The sequence below is a fragment of the Pelodiscus sinensis genome, chromosome 4 (assembly GCF_052426305.1).
Source record: "Pelodiscus sinensis isolate ZL-2025 chromosome 4, ASM5242630v1, whole genome shotgun sequence".
In the NCBI taxonomy this organism is placed as follows: domain Eukaryota; kingdom Metazoa; phylum Chordata; order Testudines; family Trionychidae; genus Pelodiscus; species Pelodiscus sinensis.
In genome coordinates, this window is record NC_143055.1 from 33,111,582 (window position 1) to 33,139,353 (window position 27,772).

General features: G+C 45.2%; 1 protein-coding gene across 4 annotated transcripts in view; it reads right to left on the bottom strand.

Annotated features, from left to right (window-relative positions):
* Positions 1-27,772, bottom strand: part of ADGRA3 (adhesion G protein-coupled receptor A3) — a 134,994-nt gene that overhangs the window by 93,590 nt on the left and 13,632 nt on the right. For 3 of the 4 annotated variants that reach the window (XM_075930639.2, XM_089777837.1, XM_014581111.3), the window contains exon 2: positions 1,482-1,553. In XM_075930639.2, the coding sequence (XP_075786754.2) occupies positions 1,482-1,553 (72 nt within the window). Of the gene's footprint in view, positions 1-1,481; positions 1,554-2,923; positions 3,108-27,772 lie in introns of all 4 variants that reach the window. The other variant, XM_075930638.2, reaches the window with a different exon arrangement.

Genomic DNA, 27,772 nt, shown 5'->3' on the forward strand with positions numbered 1-27,772 from the left:
CTGAGATACGAGTCTCTCTCTCATTGTTTTTGAACCTTTCATATTGCAGTCTGGGACAGACCTGAATTTTTATAACTATAAAAAAATCATAAACTTCATGAGGAAACCATACCAGAGATCAACAAGTTAGAGTAAATCAGGCACTTCAAATTGTGCTAATTTATTTCTCAGTTCAGTTTAATTTGAAAAAACTTACGGGACAGAAAAGGGCAGTAGTGTTAAATTTAAAATACATGGTGGGAATTTTTTTTTTTTTTTTTTTTTTTTTTTAGTGTGAGACTATTACTGTATTTGTAAAGGGTTTTTTTTTTTTAATTTGATGTTGTTCCTTGTCAAGTTCTCTGAATATCTATGAACTGGTCGTGAAGTTTTTAAGTGCTAGAGACTTTTTTTTTAAATTGTTTTTTGCCCTATAATGTTATTTTTATCACTACATTTTGTGCACTATATCTATCTATAGATATATAAAAATAGATAGATAATACGTGGCTCTTTGCACTCTATCCACAGCTATTTCGGCTCTTTGTCTCTAACTGGTTGGCCATCCCTGCTATTGTACTATAGACATTTTTGGCACGCATTGTTCCCCATTCTCCAACTAAGTCTAAAAAAATAGCTTTTGCATAACTCCCTCTGTAGTAACGGATACTGTTGTTTAACCTTCATAGAGAAAGGTTACAAAGAACACTGATCACTCAGTTATCAAATAATTCGTATGCTAAAGCAGACAGGCTACATGCTTCCCACTAATGAAGATTCTATTTAAAGTACGGATATGAAATGCTTATGGGATAGTCGAGTCAACTAGTCGCTCCCCCCGCCCACTTGCTGTCTCTATCAGAAAGAGGCAGCAAGGGAAGAAGGGGGAGCAGCGGGGGAAGAATGCTTCAAAGCAGCAGCACCACGTGGAGCCTGGGACAGCTGGGGACTCCCCCACTGATCCTGGGCTCCATGCAGTGCTGCTACTTTCAAATGACGTGTAGAGCCTGATGCTGGGCTCCCCGCAGTGTTTCAAAGTGGCAGCGCTGCACAGAGTCTGAAGTCAGCGAGGGAGTTCCCGGCTGTTCCCAGGCTCCATGGGGCACTGCCACTTTGAAATGCTGCAAAAAGCCTAACGCCAACTCCCCTTGGTGTTTCAAAGTGGTAGTGCCACACGGAATCTGGGATCAGCAGGGGAGTCCTTAGCTGATCCCAGGATCCACGCAGTGCTGACACTTTGAAATGCCGTAAGGAGCCTGACACTGGGTTCCCCACAGCGTTTTCGTCTTTGAAGTGTAGCAACACTTAGGCTGTTGCTACCCTTCAAAGGTGGAGGCGCCCTGATGACTAATCAAATAGTCGATACAAATTGCATCAAGTATCTGATTAGTCAATTACTCAAAATTTAACATCCCTAATTTAAAGGAGATAAATGTACAAAACAATCTATGTGACACTTAAAATATACAAACAAAATTTAGCGGTAAATTGTAAGTACTCACAATCTTTCAAGAAGACTTAATCCAGAAAAGGAACCATTCTTCAACTCCAAAATTTTATTGTTACTCAGAATCCTGCACATAGAATCAAAAACAAAAGATGTCAGAAGAACAACCATAACAATATCTGATGAATTTTATTTTTTCTAAGTTCTACGACTGTCCTTTTATCAAGACACAGAAAGAAAAACTTACCGTGTATTGCAGTTAATCATTATAATATTACTCATAAGCACCAAGAAGCAAGGGGGTCCCCCTCTGCCAGGTGCCATGAACTAAAGTGCTTATAAGTTGAGAAGAGTGAAAACATGAAGTGTTGGGGAAGAACACTTTCAAACACAGACCTTTTGATAGTAGTTTAGACAATTAATTTATAAAGCATGTCTTTCTGTGAATTGTGTATCGTTATGAAATAGGGAAGCATTTACTCAACAAACAGATGATTAATAGTAATATATTTAAGTATCTGTGATCCCTGAGTAGACTAAATTGTTTCTTACGAATGGATACGGTTGTTACAGGTTGTCAAGGTATTGCTACGGGAGAGAGATAAGGTCATCTGAGTATTGCTAAGATAAAACTCCAATCCTAAGGCACACCCACAAAATGGTGTCAGAATTATATAGGAAACTTTACTAGTTATTTCCATTTTAAACGGATGTAGGTAGTGAAATATGTTCCTTGGGCTAGTGTTTCATAACCTTGATAGCTAACTACAATTTTCACATATTAATAGGAGCTTATGCATATGCACATAATCCAAACATATCTGACAGAAATAAGGAAGAAAAAAAAACTTTATCCCATCATTGCCGTCTGTTATTCATACACCAAAATAGAGATCTGCTAGATTATATGCTAGATGGTTACATTTATACTCCATCTCCCCTCTCATGTGATAGGATAAACATATCAACATTTGTTCAATATCTGAAGTTGAACAAGTGTTTCATTACACTAGGGAGACAGATTTAAATTTCCCATAAAGCATTCCCTGCAATTCAAGAATCTCTTATATGGGTGAAAACGTATCTTGCTTATCAGTGTGAAAGTCAAATAATAGGTTTAGCTATACAACTGCAAGTACTGTACTACGAAATCATTTTTTCTTACTGTAATTCTACCATAAAATTGTTTTCCCATTTAAATGCTTTTTCAAAACAGTTCTTGAGTATTTGTAATTAGAACCATGATTACGTATGTATGTATATTTTCTTCTCCTAGTTTAATTTTGAAATTTTCTCTTAACTTTTAAAATAAATATTGTAGTAGGTAACATTATTTCTAGAAACTATGACAAAGCAAGCTTAAATAATGTTGGTAAATAAACATTCCCGCTAGGCCAAACTGAAAATCTCAGAGACAAAATCCACTCAACAAGAGCAAGTAGATGAGTCTCATCTGACCCTTTAAAACAATCTAAGTTTTAGTTAAATAATTTATACCTCTTGTAGTTGCAAAGTGACTTTCCAAAGGTGAACAGAATGTAAAATAATGCAGGTCTGTCTTTCAAAGTCTGGAGAGTTTCAACCATGCTTCTCAGAACTATTCCAACTGAAGCACAGTAAAAACTGACCAGTCTTGTTGAGTTTCACTGCTGTTCTTCAGAACAGTGTGTCTGTAGCAAAACTGAAAAAAAAAACAGGTCAGTTTCACTTTGATGCTGGTTGGGAAAGCTCTGAATGACAGTGGAGGCAATATCTGAACCTATTCACTGGGAAGAGGAACCAAAAATGCAGGGTAGGAGAGGAGTAAATTAGCAGATAACTTAGGGTACGTCTAGACTACATGCCTCTGTTGCCAGAGGCATGTAGATTAGGCTACCAGGCATAGGAAAATGAAGCGGTGATTTAAATAATCGCCGCTTCATTTAAATTTACATGGCTGCCGCACTGAGCCTATCAGCTGTTTGTCGGCTCAGCGCGGTAGTCTGGACGCGCAGGTGTCGACATCAAAGGCATTTGTCGACCACCCAGGTATGCCTCCTGGGATGAGGTTTACCTGGGTGGTCAACAAATGCCTTCGATGTCGACCACCACGCGTCCAGACTACCGCGCTGAGCCAAGAATGGCTTTGTAACTAGTGTTTACTGCTCTGCATGAAGCAGTATTAGGTTTATTGGAGGTTCTACTGTACATACTGGGAGCCCATCATTACATCAGTAAAAGTTGTGTCCCAGTGTTTCATCTTGCCTATCCAAAAATATTGGGAACAAGTACTTTAATTCTGTCTTGAATGTGTACAAATCAGAACAACAAATGGTGGAGGGGAGGGGAAGAGGCAGAATTCATCAACTTTAATTAAACGAGTTAGTAGGCAAGACACCAGGTAGACAAACACCAACAATAAAAGTCAAACTAAACACCCAAAGTATACAATCTGGAAAATATTCAAGTCAAGATTGGCAAGAAAGAACATTATCATTTGTCTCAGTGGTGAAGAAGCCATTTGTACAGGATTTGTAATTTTCAGATCAGCTTAAAACTTAGTGAATCAATCTGTATCTCTTCCAGAATGAGAAGGCACTCAACATGGAGCAGAAGAGACCATGAAAACTACTTTGGAACGTTTAATTCAAAGTATAAAAATTACAAATCTTTTTGTTTCCTAACATTACTTATGAAATAAGAGCTCAAATGTAGAAGCATGCATAGCAGTTAGAGGTTAACTTTCCCTCTGGAGTGTGATGAATGAATTACAATCAATCTGGTTTAGTATTTTCTCTGCAGAAGCTGTTAGTTGCTCAACTATAAAGGTTTCAGTATGTTTAAAAATGGAAGGCATTTCATCACACTTAAAAATATAATTTTAAAAAATGCAGTTTACAACTTGTTATTAATATATTCAGCATATCCATTATTTAAAGAATTTAGAGATGTGGCATAAGATGATAGAATACAATAAAAACTTCAGCTAAAAGTAGACAGATATATTTGCTTTTAGAATTCGTAACTATCAACGCACAATGAAATGTACATGGACATTTATTTGTGTTCAATAATTCTGCTAAATTATTAAACACAAATAGATGTCCATGTACACTCAATTGTGCGTTGATAAACTTAAAACCATAATGCTTTTATAAGTAAAGTAATATTTAAAATATGCTAAATAAAAAAATATGCTTTTAGAAATATTGATAGAAGGGTATTAGCTCTCTCTAACCACCATACCTCATTTTTTCCTCCTTTAAACACAGTTCTATTCTAAAATGTGACTCCATAAAAATCAATATTTTGTATTCCATATGGATAGCCTGCATTTCCATAACACATCTGCTCACCTTACAAACGGGAGAGCTTAAATGCCAGTCATGCAAAATCAAATATGCCTTTTTTCCTTTGGTGTGTCTCCTCACTAATAATTAAGTACAGGCACTCCCCAAGTTATAACTATCCGACTTACAAACATCTGTACATACAAACAAAAGTCATCTGTAGCCTCAGGCAGGGATGTCCTTAGGATTTATGGGGCCCTACCCAGTACTATGAAACTGTAGCTGGGGCTCCTATGCCCAACGCAGCAACAGGGGAGGGGATGGTGAGTTTTTAGAGACATAATTTTATAAAAAACTGTTACTTACCTCGTAACTGTTGTTCGAGAGGTGTTGCTCATGGTTATTTGAATTAGATGTGCACGTGCTGCGTGCACAGATTCAGAAGACTTTTTTCCCCAGTGGTATCCATCAGGCCAGCAGGGAGCCCCCTAAAGTGGCACCAACATATTAGTGCATAAATATCCCTGCTGGCGCTCCCCTCCCTCAGTTCCTTCTTGCCGGAGTACTCCAACAAAGGGGAGGTGGGCAGGATTTTGAATGGACATGAGCAACACATCTCAAAGAACAACAGTTATGAGGTAAGTAACCATTTTTTTCTTCTCGAGTGCCTGCTCATGTGCATTCAAATTAGGTGACTCCCTAGCAAAACAAAGGAGGCAGGACTGGAGGCCAGAACAGCTTATGTGGACTGTAACACTGCCGTGCCAAGAGCAGCATCCTCACTAGCCTGTTGAGTGATCACATAGTGAGTTGCGAATGTGTTCACCGAAGACCACATGGCTGCCCTGGAGATGTCCAGTATGGGAACCTGCACCAGGAAGGCTACTGATGATGCACGCACTCGAGTGGAGTGGGTCGTGATGCGAGGTGGTACCTTACCAGCAAGATCATAACACTCTCTAATACACTAAGTGATCCATGACAATAAACACTGGGCTGATACTGGGAGGCCCCTCATTCTTTCAATTATTGAAATAAAGAGCTGTGGTGATTTCCAAAACCCTCTCATCTTGTCTATGTAAAATGCCAGCGCGCACTTAGCGTCTAGTGAGTGCAGAGCGTGTTCCCTAGGTGTCGCATGGGGCTTTGGAAAAAACACCAGTAAGTAAATGTCCTGTGATATGTGAAACTTAAGAGACCACCTTGGGGAGGAAGACAGGGTGGATTCACAGCCCAACTCTGTCTGCAAAAACAGACAGTATTTCGGGGGGAGGGGGGGAGGGATCAACCGTTACCGCTCTCAATTTGGAAACCCTCCTAGTTGATGTGATTGTCACTATAAAGGCCACCTTATATAACAGGTGTTTAAGGAAACATGTAGCCAGAGGCTCAAAAGGAGAGCTCATGAGTCTAGTGCGCACCAGATTGAAGTCCCACAGCAGCACAGGTTGTCCTACATGAGAGAACAACCTGTCCACCTCCTTGAGGAGCCTCTTGACCACTGGATCCAAATATACCGACCTGCCACCTTCCCCCAGGAGAAAGAGGAGGCATCTATAGCAGCCTAAGGGAGGATGTAAAGAGGTCCGTCTGTATCAAGTGCAAGAGATAGTCAAGGACAACTGGGACGGATGCTTGCAAGGGATGAAATCCCCTCTACAAAGTCCATTCAGAAAACCGTTTCCACTTGGCAGAGTATGCCAACCTAGTGGAGGCCTTCCTGCTTTCCCACAGAACCCTCCTCACACCTTCCAAGCACGCCTGCTCCACCTCCGTCACCCACGAATATACCATGACACCCGGTGGAGAGACAGAAGGTTTGGGTGGCACAGGTCCTGGGCGATTATATCTGATACCGTCGGCAGGACTACGGGTCCCCATTGTGTCAGGTCAAGGAGGATTGGAAACCAGTACTGGCGAGGCCATTCTGGTGCTATCAGAATGACCATCGCCTTGAATCTCTTTACCCTGATAAGAACTTCATGTACCAGGGGGAAAGGAGGGAATAAGCAGAGAAGGATTGGGGGCAAAAGATCAGTAATGCATCTCCCCTGGATCTTGGTCCTTGCCCCAGATAAAAACAGTAGTCCCAACACTTCCTGTTCCTGTCAGAGGCAAAGAGGTCCATCTGGGGCAACCCCAGCTCTGGAAGATCTCTCCCAGCACCTGGCCTATGAAAGATCTCTCGTGTGTCACAAAGGAGCAGCTGAGTATATCCGCCAGGACATTCCTGTTCCCTGGCAGGTAGGCAGCTGTCATCTGGATGCTGTGAGCAATACAGAATTCCCAAAGAAATAGGACTTCCCAGCACAGGGGAAAAGAGCAAGCTCCACCCTGTTTGTTGATACAGAACATTGCTACCATGTTGTCTGTCAGGACTGAGACCACCTGGTGCCTTAGGTCGGACAAACACCCAGCAGGCCAGGCTGACTACCCTGAACTCTCTAACACTTGTGACACGCCCGCTCCTTGGGGGTCACAAACTTCACGTCCAGTGGTTGGACAAATGCGCTTCCCATCCTGTATCTGATGCGTCGGTGACAAGCTGCGCCATTGGACTCTGGTTCACGAAAAGGACTCCCACACATACTACGTCCTCCCATAGCCACCACTCGAGGGACTAGATGACCTCTTGGGGGACCGTGAGAATCGTGTCCCACAGAGCACGGACCTGACTGTGTGTTCGGGCTAACCAGGCTTGGAGAGGTCTGAGCCTCAGCTGGGCGTGCCGGACCACATAAGTACAAGATGCCATGTAACCAACTTCATACATTTCCTTACCATCAGGAACAGCAAGGTCATGAGGCCTCGTATGATGAGACCCATAGCCATGAGCCTGGCCTTGGGAAGCGAGGCAATAACTGTATTCACGTCCAAGCAGTCCCCCACAAATTATATCACCTGAGTGGTAGATTTCTCCTTGTTTATGAGGAGGATAAGCTTGAGAAACAGGCATTCAATGAGGTCTATGTGATGCAACACCTGTGCCCTCGAGCAGTCCTTGATGAGCCAATCTTCCAAATCGGGAAATACCTGGACTCTGTGCTGCCTCAGGAAAGCAGCTACAGCGGTCATACACTTTGTGAAAACTCTTGGTCCTGTGGACAGCCCAAATGAAAGGACTGAAAACTGGAAGTGTTCCTGCCCCACCATAAACTTGAGAAACCTCCTGTGGGTGGGCATTACAGAAATGTAAAAACACGTGTCTTTCAAATCTAAGGCAGCGTACCAGTACCCTTTTTCCAGGGAAGGAATAATGGAGGCCAGTGTGACCATCCTGAATTTTGCCTTTATTAAGGGGTCTCAGCACCTTCATAGGTCCAAAATAGGTCTGAGGCCTCCCTTTGATTTGGGGAAAAGGAAGTAACGGGAATAGAAATCCTTCCCATTGAAATCTTGAGGAATTCTTTCCAACGCTCCCTGTTGTAGGAGTGAAAACAACTCTTGACTCAAGAGATGCTCATGAGAGGGATCCTTGAAGAGGGATGGGGACAGAAGTGGAAGGGAGGCAAGGAATGGAAGGGGCTAGAAAACCCCACTACCACCAGGCTCAGAACCCAAAGGTTGGTTGTAATCTGGGTCCAGGCCTGGTAAAAATGGGAGAGCCTGTCCCCAAAGAGCAGGACCAAAACAGGAACTGGTACTCTGTCCTTGTGCATATCTCCACACGAGGACTTAAGTCTGTTGAGGAGAGGGCGGCCCGCTTCCCCTCTCCCAGTCCAAGCTGGACCTGCGCCTATTTCGCCCACTGGCATTATTGTTGCCATTATTTCTAGTCTTGCACATTGCTTGGTCTGACATAGCCCTGGTAGGAGGGCTTCACTTGCGGCCTAGGGTTATAGGTTCTCCTCTGCAGAGCCAGAGTAAGAATACCTAGGGACCTAAGAGTGGCCCCTAGAGTCCTTCACACTATGTAGTCTGGCGTCTGTCTGTTGTGAAAACAGACCTGCCCCTTCAAATGGCAAGTTGTGCATTGAATACCACTTCGGGGGGGGGGGGGGGGGTAATACCTGAGACCTGCAACCGGGCCCCTTTGCGCATCACTATGCCGGTGACCATTGTATTTGCAGCTAAGTCCACCACATCTAGTGTGGACTGCAACACTATAAAGGAAATAATTCTACCCTCCTCTGTCAGTGCAGAAAACTCCTGGTGGAGTCTTGAGGCAGGTGTTCCCCAAACTTATCCAGTGGTGACCAAGTATTGTACACATACCCGCTTATCATTGTCTGCGGTTAGCAATGTGCAGCTGTAAGCCCCTCCATAGCATATGCCTTTCTGCCCAGAAAGTCCAGTTTTTCCAGGTCCCTACTCTTTGAGGTAGGCCCCGGTTGACCATGCCTTTCCTTATGACCGGCCACCTGCACTACAAGAGAGCCTGCCAGACCTATTAGCAGAACATTGAACCTGTGAAATAGCCATTCAGGTGGTAAGGAAGCCATTTAACAGGCACGTGCCAAACCCAGGAATATATTGTCAGTTTCTGAATTTACCCGTGTAAGTCTGCAGGACATTAATCAAATATTTGTAAAGCAAAGGCTTTTTTCCCCACTTTTAACTTAACTAGATCCTCTCCAGACACAGCAAAGCCTCAGAACAGGGATAGGAAGAGTGGGTGGACATTAAGACCCAGTGGTGCCCTAAATTTCTGGATGCCCTATGCAGCTGTGTATTCTGCGTATGGGTAAGCATGGCTCTGGCCAAGGGGGAGCAGGCAAGAGGCACAGGTGGAGGCGAGCAGTGGAAGTGCTGTTTTGAGGACTGCAGAGGAGCAGGGGGCATTCACACACCAGCAGTTCAAGATAAGCAGCATTTTGAAGGGGAACCACCACTTCTCTTCAGAGACTGGCTGCACGGCCACCTTCTGCTCCTCCAACCCACGCTTGCACCACGTGATGCCTCCTGGTGAGTGGGAGCTGGGTGCAGCATGTGGGAGGCAAGAGGGCTGGCCAGGGATGGGGCTGGCTGCAAAGCCAGCACAGAGCCCATGGGGAGGGGTGGCAGCTGGTAGATACCCAGAAGCTCCCTTCAGAATCTCAACTTTTCTCCTCATCCTTCTCTAAACTTGAGAAAGTACCAGCATTCAAGGTTAATTTTTTTTTTTTAAAAAAACCCACTATTTCTACTCTTTTTCATTGCAAATATACAGTATTTCAGCTACATTATAGAATCATAGAATCCTAGAGCTGGAAGAGATCTCAAGAGGTCATCAAGTCCAGCCCCCTGCCCAAAGCAGGACCAACCCTAACTAAATCATTTCAGCCAGGGCTTTGTCAAGCCAGGACTTAAAAACCTCTAGGGACGGAGATTCCACCACCTCGCTAGGTAACCCATTCCGGTGCTTTACCACCCTTCTAGTGAAACAGTTTTTCCTAATATTCAGCCAATATTATGGGTTAATTAAGCTTTTGTGGGCTAGCCTGGGAACCTAAGTACCTATAATATTGTATCTATGGGAAAATGAATTCCAAGTTCCAAACAACCAACTTACAAATGAACTTTTGGAACACAACCCATTCATAAGTTGGGGACATCCTATATCTGCCCACATTTATAACTAGGTAGCTCCACTGGACCTACAATTACAACCTGGGTAACCATTCTCTTGAAAATGTGTTAGCAAGAATAGAATCCAGCTCATTCTCCAATACTTATGCTGTAAAATGTCTGGTATCAGGAAAATAAATTTACTCATACAGTGCAACAAATTTTAGCCATACAAGTATGCATTAATATAAATACATTATTAAATAGAAATATAAAATTAATTTTAACTGATAACTCATAGGACGAGTGAACTACACAAATATCTTAACATTCTAAATAAAAATACACACCTCATTACTGCTGAAAAAAGTTTCGGAACATGTGCAACACTGGCTCAGTAATTAATGATCCACTAAAACATAGCTCAAGGAGATCCAAATGGTGGAAAGTTGGGAAAGAAACAGACTAAATCAGACCACTTCACAATCAGGGGGCATGCTCTGGGAAGGGAAGGTGTGCCTAGAAAGTCTGACACCAGCCAAAAATAATCAGAATAAAATCACTATTTGATCTATACAGTCAAAAAAACTGTTTTCTACTGAAAGCAGTAAACATGAAAGAGCAAATATTATTCTGAAGTTTCTTAGAAAATCTGTTAACAACACAATATAAGCCAGTATTTTCAGACTTCTAGCATTTTGCCTTGCGATGAATTGTTGTCCAAGGTAAAAAAAGATTAAATTATTTACTGTGCAGAACATCTATAGTATGGAGCTAATTGTGAACCCTTTTTCCAAACCACCATAAGAGTTTTTATTGCTGTCTTTTTGCAAACGCCCTACAAAGTTAGGTAATTTGTGTTGTTGTTTTGGGGGGAGGAGTTGAGAAATGGAAAAAAAACAAGACAGTGTCCTTTTCTATAATTGGAAACTTGAGGCAGATAAACTGAATTGATTTTAAAATCCATCTAGTCAAAGAAGTCCAAACTCTTAACTTGGACAAATGTAAACAGGCTGAAAGCTTGCTAATACTTATTTAACATTGTCATGGTCATGAGGGATGGCCAGCAGCCTGGTGACTAAGGGGTTACTGTACCTAGCCAGGAGCAGTCAACTAACAGAAATGCAGATAGGGATTTCAAACTGAAACAAAGACATTTTTTGGTTTTCCCTCCTTTGTCTCTGAGCCAGTTGATTCTCCAGATACTGAGGGGGACAGACAACATATCCCTTTCCAAGAAAAGTCTCTTCACCATCTACAAGTAGGGCAAAGTCTAGATAAATCCTTTAGGTTTTATCGTTTTATGGTTTGGGAATGGGAATCTGATGTCCGTGCATTTAGAAATGGGTTTTCCTCTATTTTGTAACTAAGTTTTGTTCCCATAGGAAAATTCCCCATGAGTTTATTCATTGGTGGCTCTTACCATCTAGCCAATCCAACTATGCTTGTAACAGGAGTATTGTGATAATAAAAGTTCTTTCTTTCTTATTAACCTGGTATTGGTTCAGTTCTGTGGCCTGTGGGATCTTACATGGGGACAGAAGCTACAGACTGCAGTTTGTATTTTCTCTTTTTTCCTTTTCCACCCCTTTGGGGAAAAGAGCTTGGGGTGCCCCTGGGGTTGGTGGTAGCAGATTTTTATTCCCAAAATATAGGTTTCTTAGGATTTTGGGGGGAAAATTTATACCAAAGCCTGGAAAGATAAGGTTTTGGGGAACTTTTGCGGGCCCCCACTTCTGCATTCATCATGCCAAAGTGGGGAATCAGCCTTGACAAACATAAATTAAACAAAATCAATAATTCAGGTTGAACCTCTATAGTCCAGCAACATCTGTGGTCCAGCATGATTTTAGTTAGCCAGACATCCACTTATCATGGGTGCGGACAAGTTTCCTGCAGTCCCATAAAGTTTGCTTACTGTCACTGGCCCTGGCTCTCAGTGCTCTGTGCTGTGGTTTAACTCTAATTTATCCCTAAATTAAGCTATCTTCTAATGCTGCTATACAATATTGACCTCATGTGGTTGCGTACTAGGCAAGTCCTGAGAGTGCCAGACTAGAGAGATTCAACCGGTACAAACAAACAAAAAAAACCCTAACTTTAAAAGAACATTATTAATTTGCAAAGTCAAGCATTCAGAAGCCAGAAAATACTCAAATCAAGGTTTGCTGTGCAACCTTAAGTAGGTCCCTTTGTGCACATGCATTATGACGGTCTTTAAATGATCACATACCTTTTTCCATAGGCTGCCTGTTTCAGTGCACAGGAGTGACATTTAATGAGCAACTACTCAATATTTTATTTTCTTCTTGCTCTTCATACTTTATTTACTTAACACTATTCAAACCATTCACCAAAGAATGAATGAATTATTAATTTACTGTTTGATCTCAAAAGTTCACAAGGAAAGTACAGACTAGATACATATTATAATATGTGAAGAAAGAACTGTAAAGATAAGCTAATTTCTTTTTCTTTGTTTTTATTATTTCTCCAAACTAGATCTTGGAGTTCAGGAGATTAATTAATCAAACACTTTAGTCTGATACCCAAAGTACAGTATGAAAAAAACAGCCCCACCCTGTTCTGTGGTTAATATTAACAAGAAAAAATACAGTATTCACAAAATAATATTTTTTTCAAATTACCTCCTGAAGTAAGAGCCTGATCTTGCAAATCCTTACTCATCCAGGTAGAACCCTTGGCTTTAGTAGAACTAAATTAATCCCAATTAGGAATACTTAAACCTGTAAAGATTTGCAGCTTTAAGCTTAATGCTTGCATACCCATGCTGATTTTAAGTATAAATATTGCAATTCAATTCATCTTCAGGAGTCTGTGAAACAAAATTCGTGTGCCAAAACCAGACCACTGGTCTACCTAGTTAAGTATCCTACCTTTAGTAATGACCGTATCCCTATTTCTTCAGAAAAATGCACCTGGTAGCTGCTAAACAACATTTTATAGGTAGTGCAGAAAAGGTTCCTTAGGATCCTAGGCAACTGGGATTACAATGTATGCCGTGAAGTAGTAGTATTGATATGCACTGAAAAAAAAGTTACTCACTTCATGCAGTAATGATTGTTCTTTGAGACGTCTCCCCGTGGGTGCTCCATCGGTGGTGTTAGGCTCGTCCCAGCACCACAGATTGGAGACTTTCAAGCAGTGATCAGGTGAGCTGCACATGTGCGAGCAAAGAGCAAAGTTCCTGCCTTTGAAGTAGCGCACGCAGCCCGCTTTTCCCTCTCTGTTTCTTCTTTGATGCTGTGGGGAAAATCAAATAACTCCAATTGTGTCCAAGGGGGGACACTGGAGGAAATCCAAACTCTCTAAAAGAAAACTGCTGTAAGGGTTAAAAGTTTTCCAGACCTCTCTCCCTGTATCAGAGTGGAATCATCTAAACTCTAATCAAAGACCCTTACAAATGCCTCTCTCAAATTCATGGATACTCCTAGTCTGTCACAAATTATCATGTATACTCTTATCTTTGTCACAGTTTGCCTTGTAAGACTACTCACTCCACATTCTCATGTGCCTTTGTTTTGTAAAACTTACTTCTAGCACTCCTGGTGTGAACAGAAGTCTCAGAGTACTTCTGCTGAGACTTTGATTGTTTTCCTTAACATATCAACAACTGAACTGTCTAAGCATTCTGTATAAAGGATCCAAAAACCTGTAACTCAGGGCTGACTGCTATTGTTCTCTGGTAGCTGTCAGACTGCATGCATGCATAATAAAGTTTTCCCTTCTAGATTTTTCTCCTGCCTCACTGATTTGACTTCCAGCCTCGGACCTCTCTGAGGGCTCTGTACTCCAGGGGAACGAGATTTCCCCCTCAATGCCCTCATGGACTGCTATTATTGCCTGAAGAATGAGGAGAAGGGTAGGTCATGGAGCACCCATGGGGATACACATCTCAAAGAACAATCATTACTGCACGGAGTAACTTCTCTTTCTTCTTCGAGTGTGAAGCAGTGCCCACTGACTTGGACGGTGGGCTTCAATTAATTGTGGAGAGAACAGATTGTAGAGAGGACTGCAGTATCTGTTGTGGAGCACAGTGGAATGGTGTAGTGCTTCATGAATGTGTAAATTGACGACCATGTCACTGCTCTGCAAATTTCCTGGAGTGAAAGCAGCTGATGTTGCCATCAACCTGATAGACTGTGCCCCTGGAGTCATTGGTAATGACCTGCTCTGGAGCAAGTAACAGGTAGTAATGCATGATGTAATCATCTTTGAAATGCTGCTGAGAAGACAGTGGCTGTCCCTCGGACCTTTCAGTCAGGGATACCAGTATTCCCTGGGATAACCGAAAGAACTGAGACCTATCAAAATAGAAGGCAATTGCCTTTCTAAATACCAAGGGTGTGTAATGTGGCTTCTTCTCTGGAGCGGCACAGTTTTGGATAGAAGGTGGAAAGGACTATTGGTTCATTGATATGGAATTCCGACCTCACTTTGGGTAGGGAGGACAGATGAGGCCATCGAATAATCTTATGCTTGTGAAAAGTCTTGTATTGGAGTGAAGACATGAGCACTGCAAGTTCGCTAACCTGCCTTGCAGACATGATTGCGAGAAGGAACAGCACCTTCATGGTGGGGAAGGTAAGTGATGAAGTTACCATTGGTTGAAAGGTGGTTTTGTGAGTGAGTGGAGGACCAATCCTAAGTCCCACACAGAGGCGTAGCAAGGATGTTTTGCACCCGGGGGAAAAGGCCAAATTTGCACACACCCTCCATCATTTGTTACTGAGCAAATAATTTTACACATCAAATTATTTTATTATATTAATACAAGACCAGAAAAATATCATAAAATATACCTAAAACATAATCTATAATAATAAATAATTACAACTGCCCTATAGAAGTACATTCTCTTTGGTGTCCCTGAAAGCTATCAGTTTTCGTTTGTGTGGCCCTCAGAGGGCTTCAAGTTTGACATGCATGATCTACATGTTTGTTAGTCTTTAAAGTGCTACCAGATTAAGTTTTTCCTTTTGTTATAAAGCATCTTTTATTAAAAAAAAAAGTAACCCCAATACACTCATTTGTAGCCCAGAGCCAGGCACCCCCCATTCCAATACAACATCCCTTCCCCAGAGCAGGCACTTCAGTCCCCTCCATACCAATGCAACTATAGGTAAATCTCATTAATCTCTGTATTAATCATTTTCTCATTAATTTTTTTATTTTAACTTTGTATCAAGTCCTTTTAGTTTTGTAATAAGTCTTTAGTTTGTTGTATTATGTCCTTTTATAGAAACTTTGTATACTTTTACAGAACACAGAAACTTTGTAGTAAGCCTTTTTGGAAAGTTCCTTTTTGAAGGTGAATGGGGGAGCATTAAAAAAAACCCACCCAGAAGAAGGTGTCATAGATGAATAACTGCATATGCATATGACTACTCTCTGCATGAGAGGGAAGACACTATGCATCTTGCAGTCAACATGGGAGCATTGATCTGGCTTAAACCCAGCGGCGGATATAGGGCAGGGGCAAACCAGGCAGCTTCCCCGGGCCCTGTGCATGAGCCATGTCAAAGGGGGGACCCCACGAAATTGTGCTGCCAGGAGCCCTGCAAAACCCTCATCCGCCCCTGCTTCAACCCTCCCCCACCTAACTAATCTGGCCATTGATGAAAAACAAGATGTGTGCGTGTGCGTGTCCAATAAATATGTCATTTTGTCTTTTCCCCAAAAAAAGATCCCATGCAGTACTTTTAAGTACAACACAACCATCCCTGCCCGAGACAGCCCCCCCAGTACCTCCCCATCCCAAAGGCACTCACACCCCTTCCCGAGGCAGCCGCCCCAGTGACAGTGCTCCCCATCTCAATACACTCACCTCACGCCTGCCCCAAAGCCAGTGCCCCCCATGCATTCCCCCCTCCTCCCCACAAAGCAAAGCACCCCCAGTGCTGGGGGGGAGCACTCCCTCAATCAAATCCTCCCCCCACCCAGGTACGGAGGAACATACCTTTCTTCAGAGCACTGCTCCTCCCACCCAGTTGGCTGCTTTGGCTTGCACTCTGGAGAGAGCGGTGCTGGCAGCCACAGCAGCCAGCACTTAGCCAGCAGCTCAAGAGCAGAGTGGCTGGGTCCCGCCTCCCCCAGCCCGGCACCCCCCTGGGAGGGAGGGGAGCACTCCCCCAATCAAATCCACCCCCCCGCCGGGGGGGCGCCGGTCTGGGAGGGGTGGGAACGAGTCACTCTGCTCTTGAGCTGCTGGCTAAGTGCTGGCTGCTGCAGCTGCCAGCACCGCTCTCTCCAGAGTGCAAGCCAAAGCACCCAGCTGGGTGGAAGGAGCAGTGCTCTGAAGAAAGGTACAGTGGAGTCCGGATTAACCAACACCCGGTAATCCGACATTCGCTTAATTCAACCCTGCAGCTCCCGGGGACTCTGTCCCCGGGAGCTGCAGGGTCAGATACAGCGCGGGCCGAGAGAACGGCCCCGCTTGCTGCCCTGTCGCTCTATAGGAGAAGCTGCTGCTCCCAGGACTCTCCCAGGCAGGAGGAGGAGCAGCAGCAGCAGCAGCAGCAGCAGCTTCTCCTAGACAGCAAGGGAACAGCTGATGCTGCTCCTGCGAGGGACGTCCCCCGCAGAAGTGGCAGCAGCTGCTCCTAGAGAGCAACGGAACAGCTAATGCTGCTCTGCAGGAACTTCGTCCCCGGCAGGAGCGGCATCAGCTGTTCCGTTTTTCTCTACAGTAGAGTCTGTATCATCCGACATATTCGGTAATCCGACCATGTGTCGGTCCTGTTTAGGTCGGATGATAGGGACTCTACTGTATGTTCCTCTGTGCCTAGTTGGGGGCAGGGGAGGAGGAGATTTGATTGGGGGAGTGCTCCCCTTCCCCCCGCTCCCCAAGCCAGGCACGGAGCAGTGTACCTTTCTTCAGAGCTTTGTTCCTCCCACCCAGTCGGCTGCTTTGGCTTGCACTTTGCAAAGAGCAGCATCGGCAGCTCAAGAGCAGCATGTGCTCTGTGCGCTTTGTCCCACACCAGTCCCACGCCACACTAGCATGGTGCCTGGGGGAAATTGCCCCCCCTTTCCTAAGCCTCTGGTCCCACATGGGAGGTATGGGTGTACGTGATGGGTAAAGATTTTGTGGGCCCATCCAGAATCTCTTCGAGATGGGATGGGAAAATATGGAGAACCCATCAATGGGAGGATGGAAGGCCCTAATGGCCGCCATGTGCACTTGGAGTGATGAGCGCAATAAATTTTGTTGTTTCAGGTGCATAATGTATTCCAGTATCAGGTAGAGCAGCACCCTAGAGAGTTGAACTCCCCCGTGTACATCACTGCATAAACAGACACCATTTGTACAGGTAAGTTTTGCATGTCATTTGCCTCCTGCTAAGCAGAAGTATATTTCTCATTTGTTAGGAACACTGCTGCTCTGCTTCTGAGAACCAGATAGGTACCATGCCATCAAGCATAGCATTTGTGGTTAGGGATGAAGTATTGAGTCCTTGTTCTGGGAGAGAAGGTCCAGGAGGTTCGGAAGCAGGTAGGAAGGTCATAGAGATAGCTGATAACGACATGGGAACAATGTCTCTTGAGGCCACGCTAGAGCTATAAGAATTACTCGGGCCCCATGTTCCTGTATCTTTCGGAGGACTCTGGGAATGAGTGGAATAGGATGAAAGGCATATAGTAAATAGGTCCCCCAAGAGTGGAGCATCGTATCTCCCAGGGAGCCATATCCTATGCCTACTCTCAAACAGTACTGGGGGCATTTGGAGTTCTGTCTGGTCACAAAGAGGTCAATCAGAGGTACACCCTAGCATTGGAAGAGCTCATTGGTGATGTGATCGTGCAGGTCCCACTTGTGCTCTGTGAGGAAGTTGCGGCTGAGGGTGTCTGCCATAATATTCTTGTCCCCAGGTAAGTATGCTGCTGTGATGGTTACATTGAGGCAGATACACCAATTCCACAGCTTGATTGCCTCTGTGCATAATGACTGGGATCTCATACCCCCTTGGTGATTGATATAGAACCCTAGTCACCGACCCATCATTACAATTGACAGGTCGATTGTGGGGGCATGACCAGTCAATCGTGATGTGTTCCAGGCCACGCCCCCTGTTCTCTCACCCCCAGGAAGGTGCCCACGCTGGCGTTACCTCCTGGGAAAATGGAGGTAGTGTCAGCTTCCTGTGATGTTGGGGGTGGGGATGGGGGGGGAGAAGTCCCACAGCTGTGTGCCAGATCCAGCATCTCAAGAAGTGTGCGTGCTGCTCCTTCCCTCCCCAAAACAGCCGAAACGTCCTGAAAACTGGATCTCGCACGCAGCTGGGGATGTCCTTCCCTATTCTGCCTTCCTGCCTTCCTTCCTGTGCTGTGAGGGTGAGGAGGAGAAGTCATCCTGGGCCGCTCGTCAGATCTGATTTCTCAGGAAGTGTGCCAGCTGTTTTGGGGGAGGGAAGGAGCACAGCGTGCACTTCCTGAGAAGTAGGAGCTGACATGCAGCTGTGGGACCCTCTTCCTCCCCCCTACCCTATATATCCAGGAGGGAAGGAAGGCAGGCAGGCCCCAGCTGTGTGCCAGATCTGACTTCTTAGGAAGCACATCAGCTGTTTGTTGTTGGTTTTTTTTTTTGGAGGGGGGGAGGAAGCATGCGTGCCAAGCATCAGCCGATCTGTCCCTGTCCCCACACCCTGACCAGACCCCCCAAGAGAATCATGCCCCCTGCACAGACCCCCACCAACAGCCTGTCTCCACTAGTACCCTGCCCAAACCCCCACGAGCACCTTGCCCCTTCTCAGCCCCCATTACCACCCTATTCCCTGTCCCGGCCCCAACTAGCACCTTGCCCCTGCTCCCACCAGTGCTCTGCTCCAATCCCCTGGCCAGACCCCCTATCAGCACTCTGCCCCCTGGCCAGATCCCCACCAACACCCTGCTCCTTCCCCTGCCCAGACCCCCATCCAGCACCCTGACCGACTCATGGCCAGACACCCACTAGCACCATGCTCCTACCCCCAGCCACACACCATCCAGCAAACACAATCTCCTGGCCAGACACCCACCAGCACCCTGTCCCTGCCTACTGGCCAGACACCCACCAGCACATTGCTCCTACCCCCTCCCCTCTCTCATGGCCAGACACCTACCCCCAGCTTGCTCCTGTACCCTATTTTCCACCTCCATCCATATGCCACTCACTGGCAGCCCTGTCCCACACACTGGCGCCCTCATTTTTGGCCCCACCTCTGAGTGTAGAGGGGCCCACAAATTTCACTAACCCTGGAACTCCAGAAGAGTTAATCTGGCCTGAGGTCTTGAACCTCAGTCCTACTTACCCTCTCGCCCCCCCCCCCCCCACATGGGGCAGGAATTCGAGGGGAGTGGGGTGTCTCAGTTGGGGACACATCAGTGAGGTTTAGGAGGGGTTTGCATCTAATTTGTGTGGTCCCTGAGTGATTTATCTGTGGTTCAGTGACCCCTGACTCAAAACAGGTTCCCTGCCCCTCTCATAAATAAAGACAATGCTGAAACATTTTGTGTTTGACAGATTGTATTTAAAAATGAAGCCTGGCCAACAAGCTCCCAATTGGAGCCAAGCCCCCATCTGGCTGCACCATCATAACACTCCTGCACCCTCCCCCACCTCCCCAGACACCAACCCTAAACCCATCATACACCTGAACCCCATCCCAAGCCTCTTGCATCCTCAAACGAGCACCCCCACATCACCAGTCTTCGGCCACAACACTCCTGCACCATCCACACACTGCAAATCTGTGTCCTGACCCATCATACTCCCAACTTCCCTGCCCTGAGCCCCTCATATAGCCCAACAAACTCCTGAACCCTCATATCCACGAACCTGTGGCTTGCTCAGCACCCCAACCCTCCATCTGACTCCAATACTCTACAGCCTGGAGCCCCCTCCCTGAACCAGCATCCCATTCTCCATCTCCTCTGGCACCCAAATTCCCTCCAAGGGCTTGCACCTCTCACCCCTTCCCACACCCAAATCTCTCATTCCCACCCCACAGCCCGCACCTCTTATCTCAACCCAGTGAGAGTAAGGTCTGGGGACAGAAAACGATGGACAGGAGGGGGAATGGAGAGGGTGGGGCCTCAAGAAGGAGAGGCGTAGATGTTGGCTTGCCCTGACATTTAGAAAGTGATCTTGGGTATAAAAAGATTGGAGACCACTGATGTACAACATAGTAGTCATGTTTTCGGAGAGGATATGCACTGATGCGCCCTGGGATGTGCGGAAGGAAGTGCTTGTACGTGTTGTGAACTGCTCGAAGCTCAAGCAGGTTTATGTGGTGTCTGGACTTGTTTTTGGACCACTTCCCTTGCGTGACTACTTGTTGGAAGTTGGCACCCCAGCCCATCAGCCCACAGTAACGTTAGGATGACTGCTCCCAATGGAAAGGCACTCCTTTGCATAGGTTCTGTGCATGGGTCCACCACACACAGAGATAAGGACCCATGGAGGAGGCAAGACGTGACTGTGGACATGGCAGCTGGCTGCCTTGTAAACTGAAGAAATCCAGTGCTGGAAACATCAAAAGTGCAGCCTGGCATGTGGGACTATGTATTGGTGGCTGCCATGTATCCCATAAGCTTGAGGCAAGTTAGAATGGGCACAGGTGGGCTGGTGGTAATGAGTGACTAGACTTTTTAGGTTGTCGAAACAGTGATTGGGGAGTAAGGCTTGTCTTGTTATAGAATCTATGCGAGCGCCTATGAACTCCAGGGATTGAGCATGGCATAGTGTGGATTTCTGCTCATTGATAATGAAGCCTAGCGACTGAAGAAACGTCTGGAGGGATTGCCCTGAGCGGATTTTGTGCTCAAGTCCTTATTGCCCCCTTTATAGCTATAGGGGTCAAGAGCTTTGTCAATAGATAGCATGCGGGCTGTGAGCTCTCTTTCCTTGCAAGCCCTCGCTGTCAGGCTGCGGCAGTGGAAACATTTTTGCAATCTGTGTGTGTCCCCCAAAAAGCGTATGCATTCGCTGTGGGCATCGGAAGCTGGCATAGGCTCCTGGCATCTTCCACATTTCGTGTCCTTAGGCAGGACTAGCATGTCTCCCCACTCCTGAGAATACCAAGTTGTATAAATCAAGCTGCCTGCTTAGGTTATTAGTTGGTTTATTTGTTCCTTTGGTTTTGGGGGTTTTTTTGGTTTTAGTTTGCCATGGCTGCTAAGGGAGTGAGAGCTGCTAGCGGCTTTCTTTTCCCCTGTAGTTTGAATAGAGGGGAGTCTATCTAAAGTACTCAATTGCTTCTCTTTCACTATCTAAAGTACTCAATTGCTTCTGCATTGCTTCTCTTTGATATGAGAGTGCAATGAGGAGGAGAGAAATGAGCTCCATCTGTAGCGGAGGGCGAGGAAGAAGGAACTGAGGGAAAAACACACACTACAGGCAGTCCCCAGGATACATGGATCCGACTTACATAGGATCCCTACTTACAAACGGGGTGAGGCAACCCCACACTAGCTGCTCCCGCCCAGCAGACCAGGGAGACGCGAAGCTAGCGCCACCGCCCCCCCCCACCCAGCAGACCAGGGAGACGCGAAGCTAGCGCCACCGCCGCCCCCCCCCACCCAGCAGACCAGGGAGACGCGGAGTGGCTTTCTCAGCAGACACCTCAGCTTGAGAATAAAGGACTGAGGGAAGTGAGGTGTGGGAGAATAAAACTGAGTTCTGGAGAAATGTTTGGCTAGAGTTTCCCCTACAATATGTACCAGTTCCGACTTACGTACAAATTCAACTTAAGAACAAACCTACAGTCCCTATATTGTAAGGGAAACTCTAGCCAAACATTTCTCCAGAGCTCAGTTTTATTCTCCCACACCTCACTTCCCTTAGTCCTTTATTCTCAAGCTGAGGTGTCTCCCTCGTCTGCTGGGGAGGGGAGCGCTAGCTTCGTGTCTCCCTGGTCTGCTGGGGGGAAGCAGCTAGTGCGGGGTTGCCTCACCTCGTTTGTAAGTAGGGATCCGATGTAAGTCGGATCCATGTAACCCGGGGAGTGCCTGTATATTAAAACAGTTAACAGTCAAGTTCTTTTCATTGTTTGCAATATTCTTTAAAATGCCAAACTACTAGAAAAAGATAACTCAGGCTACGTCTTCGCTAAAAAAATGTGGGATTTTTTAGCACCAGATACTAATGTGTATGCTAAGACTTTAGTCAGGCAAGAGACAAACTGCTGTTTTTATGGAAATTAGTTAGGTGAGATCAACCATAAGTGGGGAATATAGCATTAACTTTGCCTAACAAGCTCACAAGAAAAGCTATAGGTGGTTTAAGCAAAATGCAGGACAATGTAGCACTTTAAAGACTAACAAGATGGTTTATTAGATGATGAGCTTTCGTGGGCCAGACCCACTTCTGGGTCTGGCCCACGAAAGCTCATCATCTAATAAACCATCTTGTTAGTCTTTAAAGTGCTACATTGTCCTGCATTTTGCTTCAACTACCCCAGACTAACACGGCTACATTTCTATCACTATTCTATAGGTGGTTTGACACTATCAGGATTTTACTGGTGCGACAGTTAATATACTTGAGTCATCCTCTGGTAAAAATAGTACTCATACACACAGCTTTATGGGGCCGCAAAAACAAAGCAACAGATTTGATCTAGTCCACTGATGCATTTGAGTGGTCTGACACATTTAGATCTTATGGAATCTAAGCATTCATTATATTAAGAAGTCTAGCCCTTATAATTGCAAAGATAACCTTCCAAAAAAGAATGAAGGGCAGACAAGCTGAAAAGAGGTATGAAATTCTCTGTCCTTCATTAATGGGGCATGAAATCTAGTTCCACTTTTTAAAATATTGGCTTTAACTATTTAATTGCTTATTTTAGTGGATTTAATGGAGGAGTACAAATTGAAAATTACTATATAGAAGCAATTGCACAGAGAGAACAGAGTACAATGAAAGGAAAGCAAAGCTTAACATACAGAAATTCTAAAAGTAAAAGTATTCAAAGTAATTACCGTGAATTAGCATATATAACCCACACATGAGTATAACCCGCACTCGTGTATAACTCTCAGATTTTCCTGATTGTGTAGGAAAAGTCTTAGATAAAAATGAGTACAGGATCTTTTGAAAAAGGGATTTTTTTTCTGAAAGAACCACATCTAGATGGCGGTTTCACTTTTGAAATACCCTTTTTTGAAAGAACGCTGAGATGCAATTATGCAAATGAAGCACTGTTTTAATATAAATCCCTGCTTCATTTGAACTTTCAATCTGCCTAATTTACATCCCTCTTTTGAAAGAGGGATGTAGTTTAGACATTCACAGAGAGATACTATGAGGTCTGAGAGACATATGATACACAATAAACAAATTAACAAACAGGAAGATACACATCTGTTATCTCAGGCAGGATGTATTTCCGAGGTATGTCAGCATCTCCCTCTGACCAGTGTTAACTCCAAGACTTTAAAAACCTAATTTTTAGTACATAATTCATTAAATATCATCAATACCCACATTTTGCAATGCTTATGATATCCAGTGGGCTACTGGTTCACAGTAAAGACTTCACATTACAGCCTTCAGTGAACTATTAGGCATATATCTGATCTTAAGGCAACCTTGTGAAACCATTTGCACTGTGCTTCGTGCCAGTTAGCACCAAGGGACCTATAGTCATAGGTTCTTTAGTGGAACAAAGACAATATACATATTCGGTTTCAGACAACAATTAAAAATGCAATGTGACCATCTACATTACAAGAATAAAGTTCATCATTTTTGTTGTAACCGAAAATATTTTTCGCCACTGATTCTGCTCCTCAGCTTTTACTTAAACTGAAATCAGCATGGCTGTTTGGCTAAAATCATTGCCCTATATATAATAGAATATGTCACTGCAGCCCATATGCAAGGGGGGTGCAAAGCCTCTATGGGGCCAATTCTGGCCAGGCTGGGGAAGGCTGGGGTGGGGAGCTGCCTGAGACTCTCTCCCCTATGCTCCAGCCAGCCAAGGGAAGGCTGATTTCCTCCCTCCCCACCCCACCCCCAGAGCAAAGCCGGGTGTAGGGCTCCGCTGTCTTGGTAGGAGCGGGGAAGCCATCCAGCCCCTCGGGCCAGGTTACCACAGCCATGGCCAATCCAGACAAAGGCTGATTCTGCCCCAGCCCTCCTGGGAGGGTGGAGGACTTTTTGGAATATTGTTTTTCACTTATGATATTACAGCAAAATCCAAAAAGAATTTCTATAAAACGTTTATTACTGTATAAATTTTTAGTATGTTATAACAAAATCATTTTCCACTCAAATTTTTCATTAAACTCGCTTATGCACACTCCTTGCAGGGCTATTTTGAACTCCTTTATATTTAACAAAATTGCAGTCCACATTTACAAAAACTGTACCCGCACAGAAATTCCTGCATACAGGCCCAAGTTGTGTCTATGAAGTACAAAGCAAATGAACAAGTAACAACTATTTATTACAAGTACTCTTTAAAGAGAGTTAGTGAAAATAATTTATTGCTAAATCCTAATGATTATGCACTCTCCCACCTTGTCTCGGTATCAGAGGCAGCAGAGAGGGTGGCACAGAGAGCTAGTGCCTACAGGGAGCCATTTTTAAAGCTTGTTTTCTGTGCTGGCTGACTTCTGGGGAGCCACTCCCTACGCCCACGCTGCCTCCCACAGAAGCAGCAGCATGGGAGGGGGGTTAGGGCAGAAGGGAGACAGCGTTCGGGGTAATAGGGATGTTCAATGTTGTTAAATTAAATAATCATGAAACCGCACCAAATCTTATCAGTTACATGATTATTCGATGGTTCCTGGGGGCGAAGCCAGCAGCCAGTGTGCTCCCGACCTTACTCCCAGGGAGCCCCCTGCAATCCCATGCTGTTGCCTTTGTATCAGAGGCATTAAGATTGCTAGTGCAAACTTTATTTAGGCTCCTTGTATATGTATAATATTATACATTGTTTTTGAGAACTATGGGTAGACACATAGATGAGCTCATATAATCAAAATGCTAAAAAACCTTCATTCTGAGAACATCGTGAAGAAAATCTACCATTTTGCCTATGTTAAAGTTTTATCAGCATTTCACTGAAAAGCTGTAAAGGCCCCCATGCTTCAGTTTGTCTTGATACCTGGCAGAAAAATCAAGCAGATGCAGAGGGAATCATCTTAGTTTCAAGGATATGACTTTTGCCATCCCAATTAAAAATTTATCCAGATTTCACCAACCTAAGGCTCTGAAAATCAGTGAAGTTCAGTGAAGGTTTGAGAGAGGCTAATAGAATATTTGGATACTGCTATCTATACTAAGCATGTTTCATCCATATAACTTTACCTCCCAGTAGCCATTGTGGCATGAGGCATCAGAAATGATAGGTGAGAGACCTCTCCTGAGCTCCTCTGTACCCTTCTTCCCCTCTCTACCCTCCAAATGCTTGTGCCCACCAGCATGAAGGAGGAGGGAAAACAGGCAGAAGAGGAGACATGAGCAGAAACAGATAGGAAAATGAGAAGAGAAGTGGAGAGTCAGGAGCAGGAGTGTTTAGAACCACACAAGCTGAAACCTCTCCAGAACCTGGAACTGAACCCAGTATTCCTGAGTGTTCACATTCCTCTACTATGTCAGTAAGAACATCCATAAAACCTACTGGCAAAGCATGCCTACTCCTCTTCTAGTGGCTAGTCCACATAGGGTTGGTTGACTCCATAGCAATTTAAGCCTTGATCTGACCTCAGGCTCAAGCCAAACCCTCTCTGTTTCCACTAGGGTTGCCAGGTGTCCAGTTTTGAACCAAACAGCCCAGTATTTGAGCTTTCTGTTTGGGAAACAAATTGAGAAAATATAAATGAGAAATATAAATGTCCAGTATTCTTTAAATCAGATGTAATGTAGATTGTGATGTAATGTCACGTGTGTCCGGTATTTTTGTTGAAACCATCTGGCAACCCTAGTTGCCACACAGAAAATATGCTAAATGGTCCTACACCAGGTGTCGACAACCCATGGCTTCTAAGCCAAATATGGCTTTTTTTGGCCATATTTCGCTGCCCCATGTGCTGAAGCTGGAACTGGGCCATGGTGTGGCTGTTCTTGGGGTCAGGGCCATGATGCAGCCCCAGGAGCAGCCATACTATGGCACCGGCCCCAGTCCCAGCACACAGGGCAGCTACCTGCCACGCGGCCCCACCCCGGGACCAGCTGGGCAGCCACTTCAAAGCCCTGACCCAAGCTTCACCCTATCCCAAGACAGGAGCTGTGGCCAGGGCGGGCCACGCGATGGCTGCCCGGCTTACCCCAGGACAGGCTGCTTGCTCTGCATGCCAGAGCTGGTGCTGGAGCTGTGGTGTGGCCGCTTCCGTGGCATTCTGGCCAAGGCCCCAGTTGAGGCACAGGCCCCATCTGGCTGCAGCATCCTGTCCCCGGCCCTGACCCAGGAGTAGGAAGGGCTAGCAGTGCCCCCTTGCCCCTCACTACTGTCACACAGGTAGGAGGAGAGGCCACGAGCTGGCTGAGGCAATCCTGACCCAGCCCCTCCTCCTGCACTTCCCACACACCCCAACACCCTGCCTGAGCCCCTCATACACCCCAGCCCTGACTCCTGCACCCCCATATCTCCAGCCCCCACCGTTAGATTTACAGAAGACAATCTGAATGTGTGCATGAAGCTGTAGTTTGCATCATAACTGGTCAAATCAAAAGAAACATGCAACAAGATACAGCTGTAACAGTCCCATTAAAGTGAGTACAATGTTTCATTTATGCTGTTATTAATCATATCAATTAATAATATTAAGTTGTATATTTTCAGTCATGCAAATGGACATTCTTATATGGATCTTTGTTGACCAATTGTTCTGAATTTTGTTGTAGTTTGGGTCGGCAACATTTTCAAACCAAAGAGTCCTTCCTAGGCCACATTAATCTGGGATCTAGGGTCGGAGTCATTTTGCTTTCCTGTATGCGTGTGGCCTCAAATTGACTGAGGTCCCAGAAGTCCTCCAGATGTTTCCCAGAGTTTCTGCTCCTAAAGGAGCAGCTAAGGTAGCCAGCACAATGGCTAAAAGTACCGTTATTGGTTGAGAGTACTCTCTGTTGCAGCTCATCACTGCAGACTGAAGCTTGCCCAGGGCAGGAAGTAAAGTTGCCAAAAGGAAGAGATGTTGAAGGTCATCCCTTTATCATCTGGGAGTTCTGACATTCCCCCTCTGCACAGGTCAACCTCTTAGTCCCCGCTCTACTCTGTCCCTTGCTATCAGGCACTCTCTGACATTCCTGGGAATGCACATGAAGAGTATATGGACAAGATAGTGAGTGGGAAACCGCCCCAAAAATTCCCCAGAGACTCCTGCAGCAGAGGAGAAGTTTCGGCACTGGCACCCCACTCGCTACACTAACAATGCATGGAACCCAGACACATAGAAGTTACAGGAAGCCGTACAGCAAGGGCCAGAGGGCAGAGCACGGACCAAGTGGCTACCCAGCTGAGACAGAGACAGCAGAGCTCCCAACCCAACATAGCTAAAGGAGGGATAACCCCCGCTCACCCCTCACAACATCCTAACCACTTGCCTAATGCCCACACTCTGCTCTTTATCACCCAGC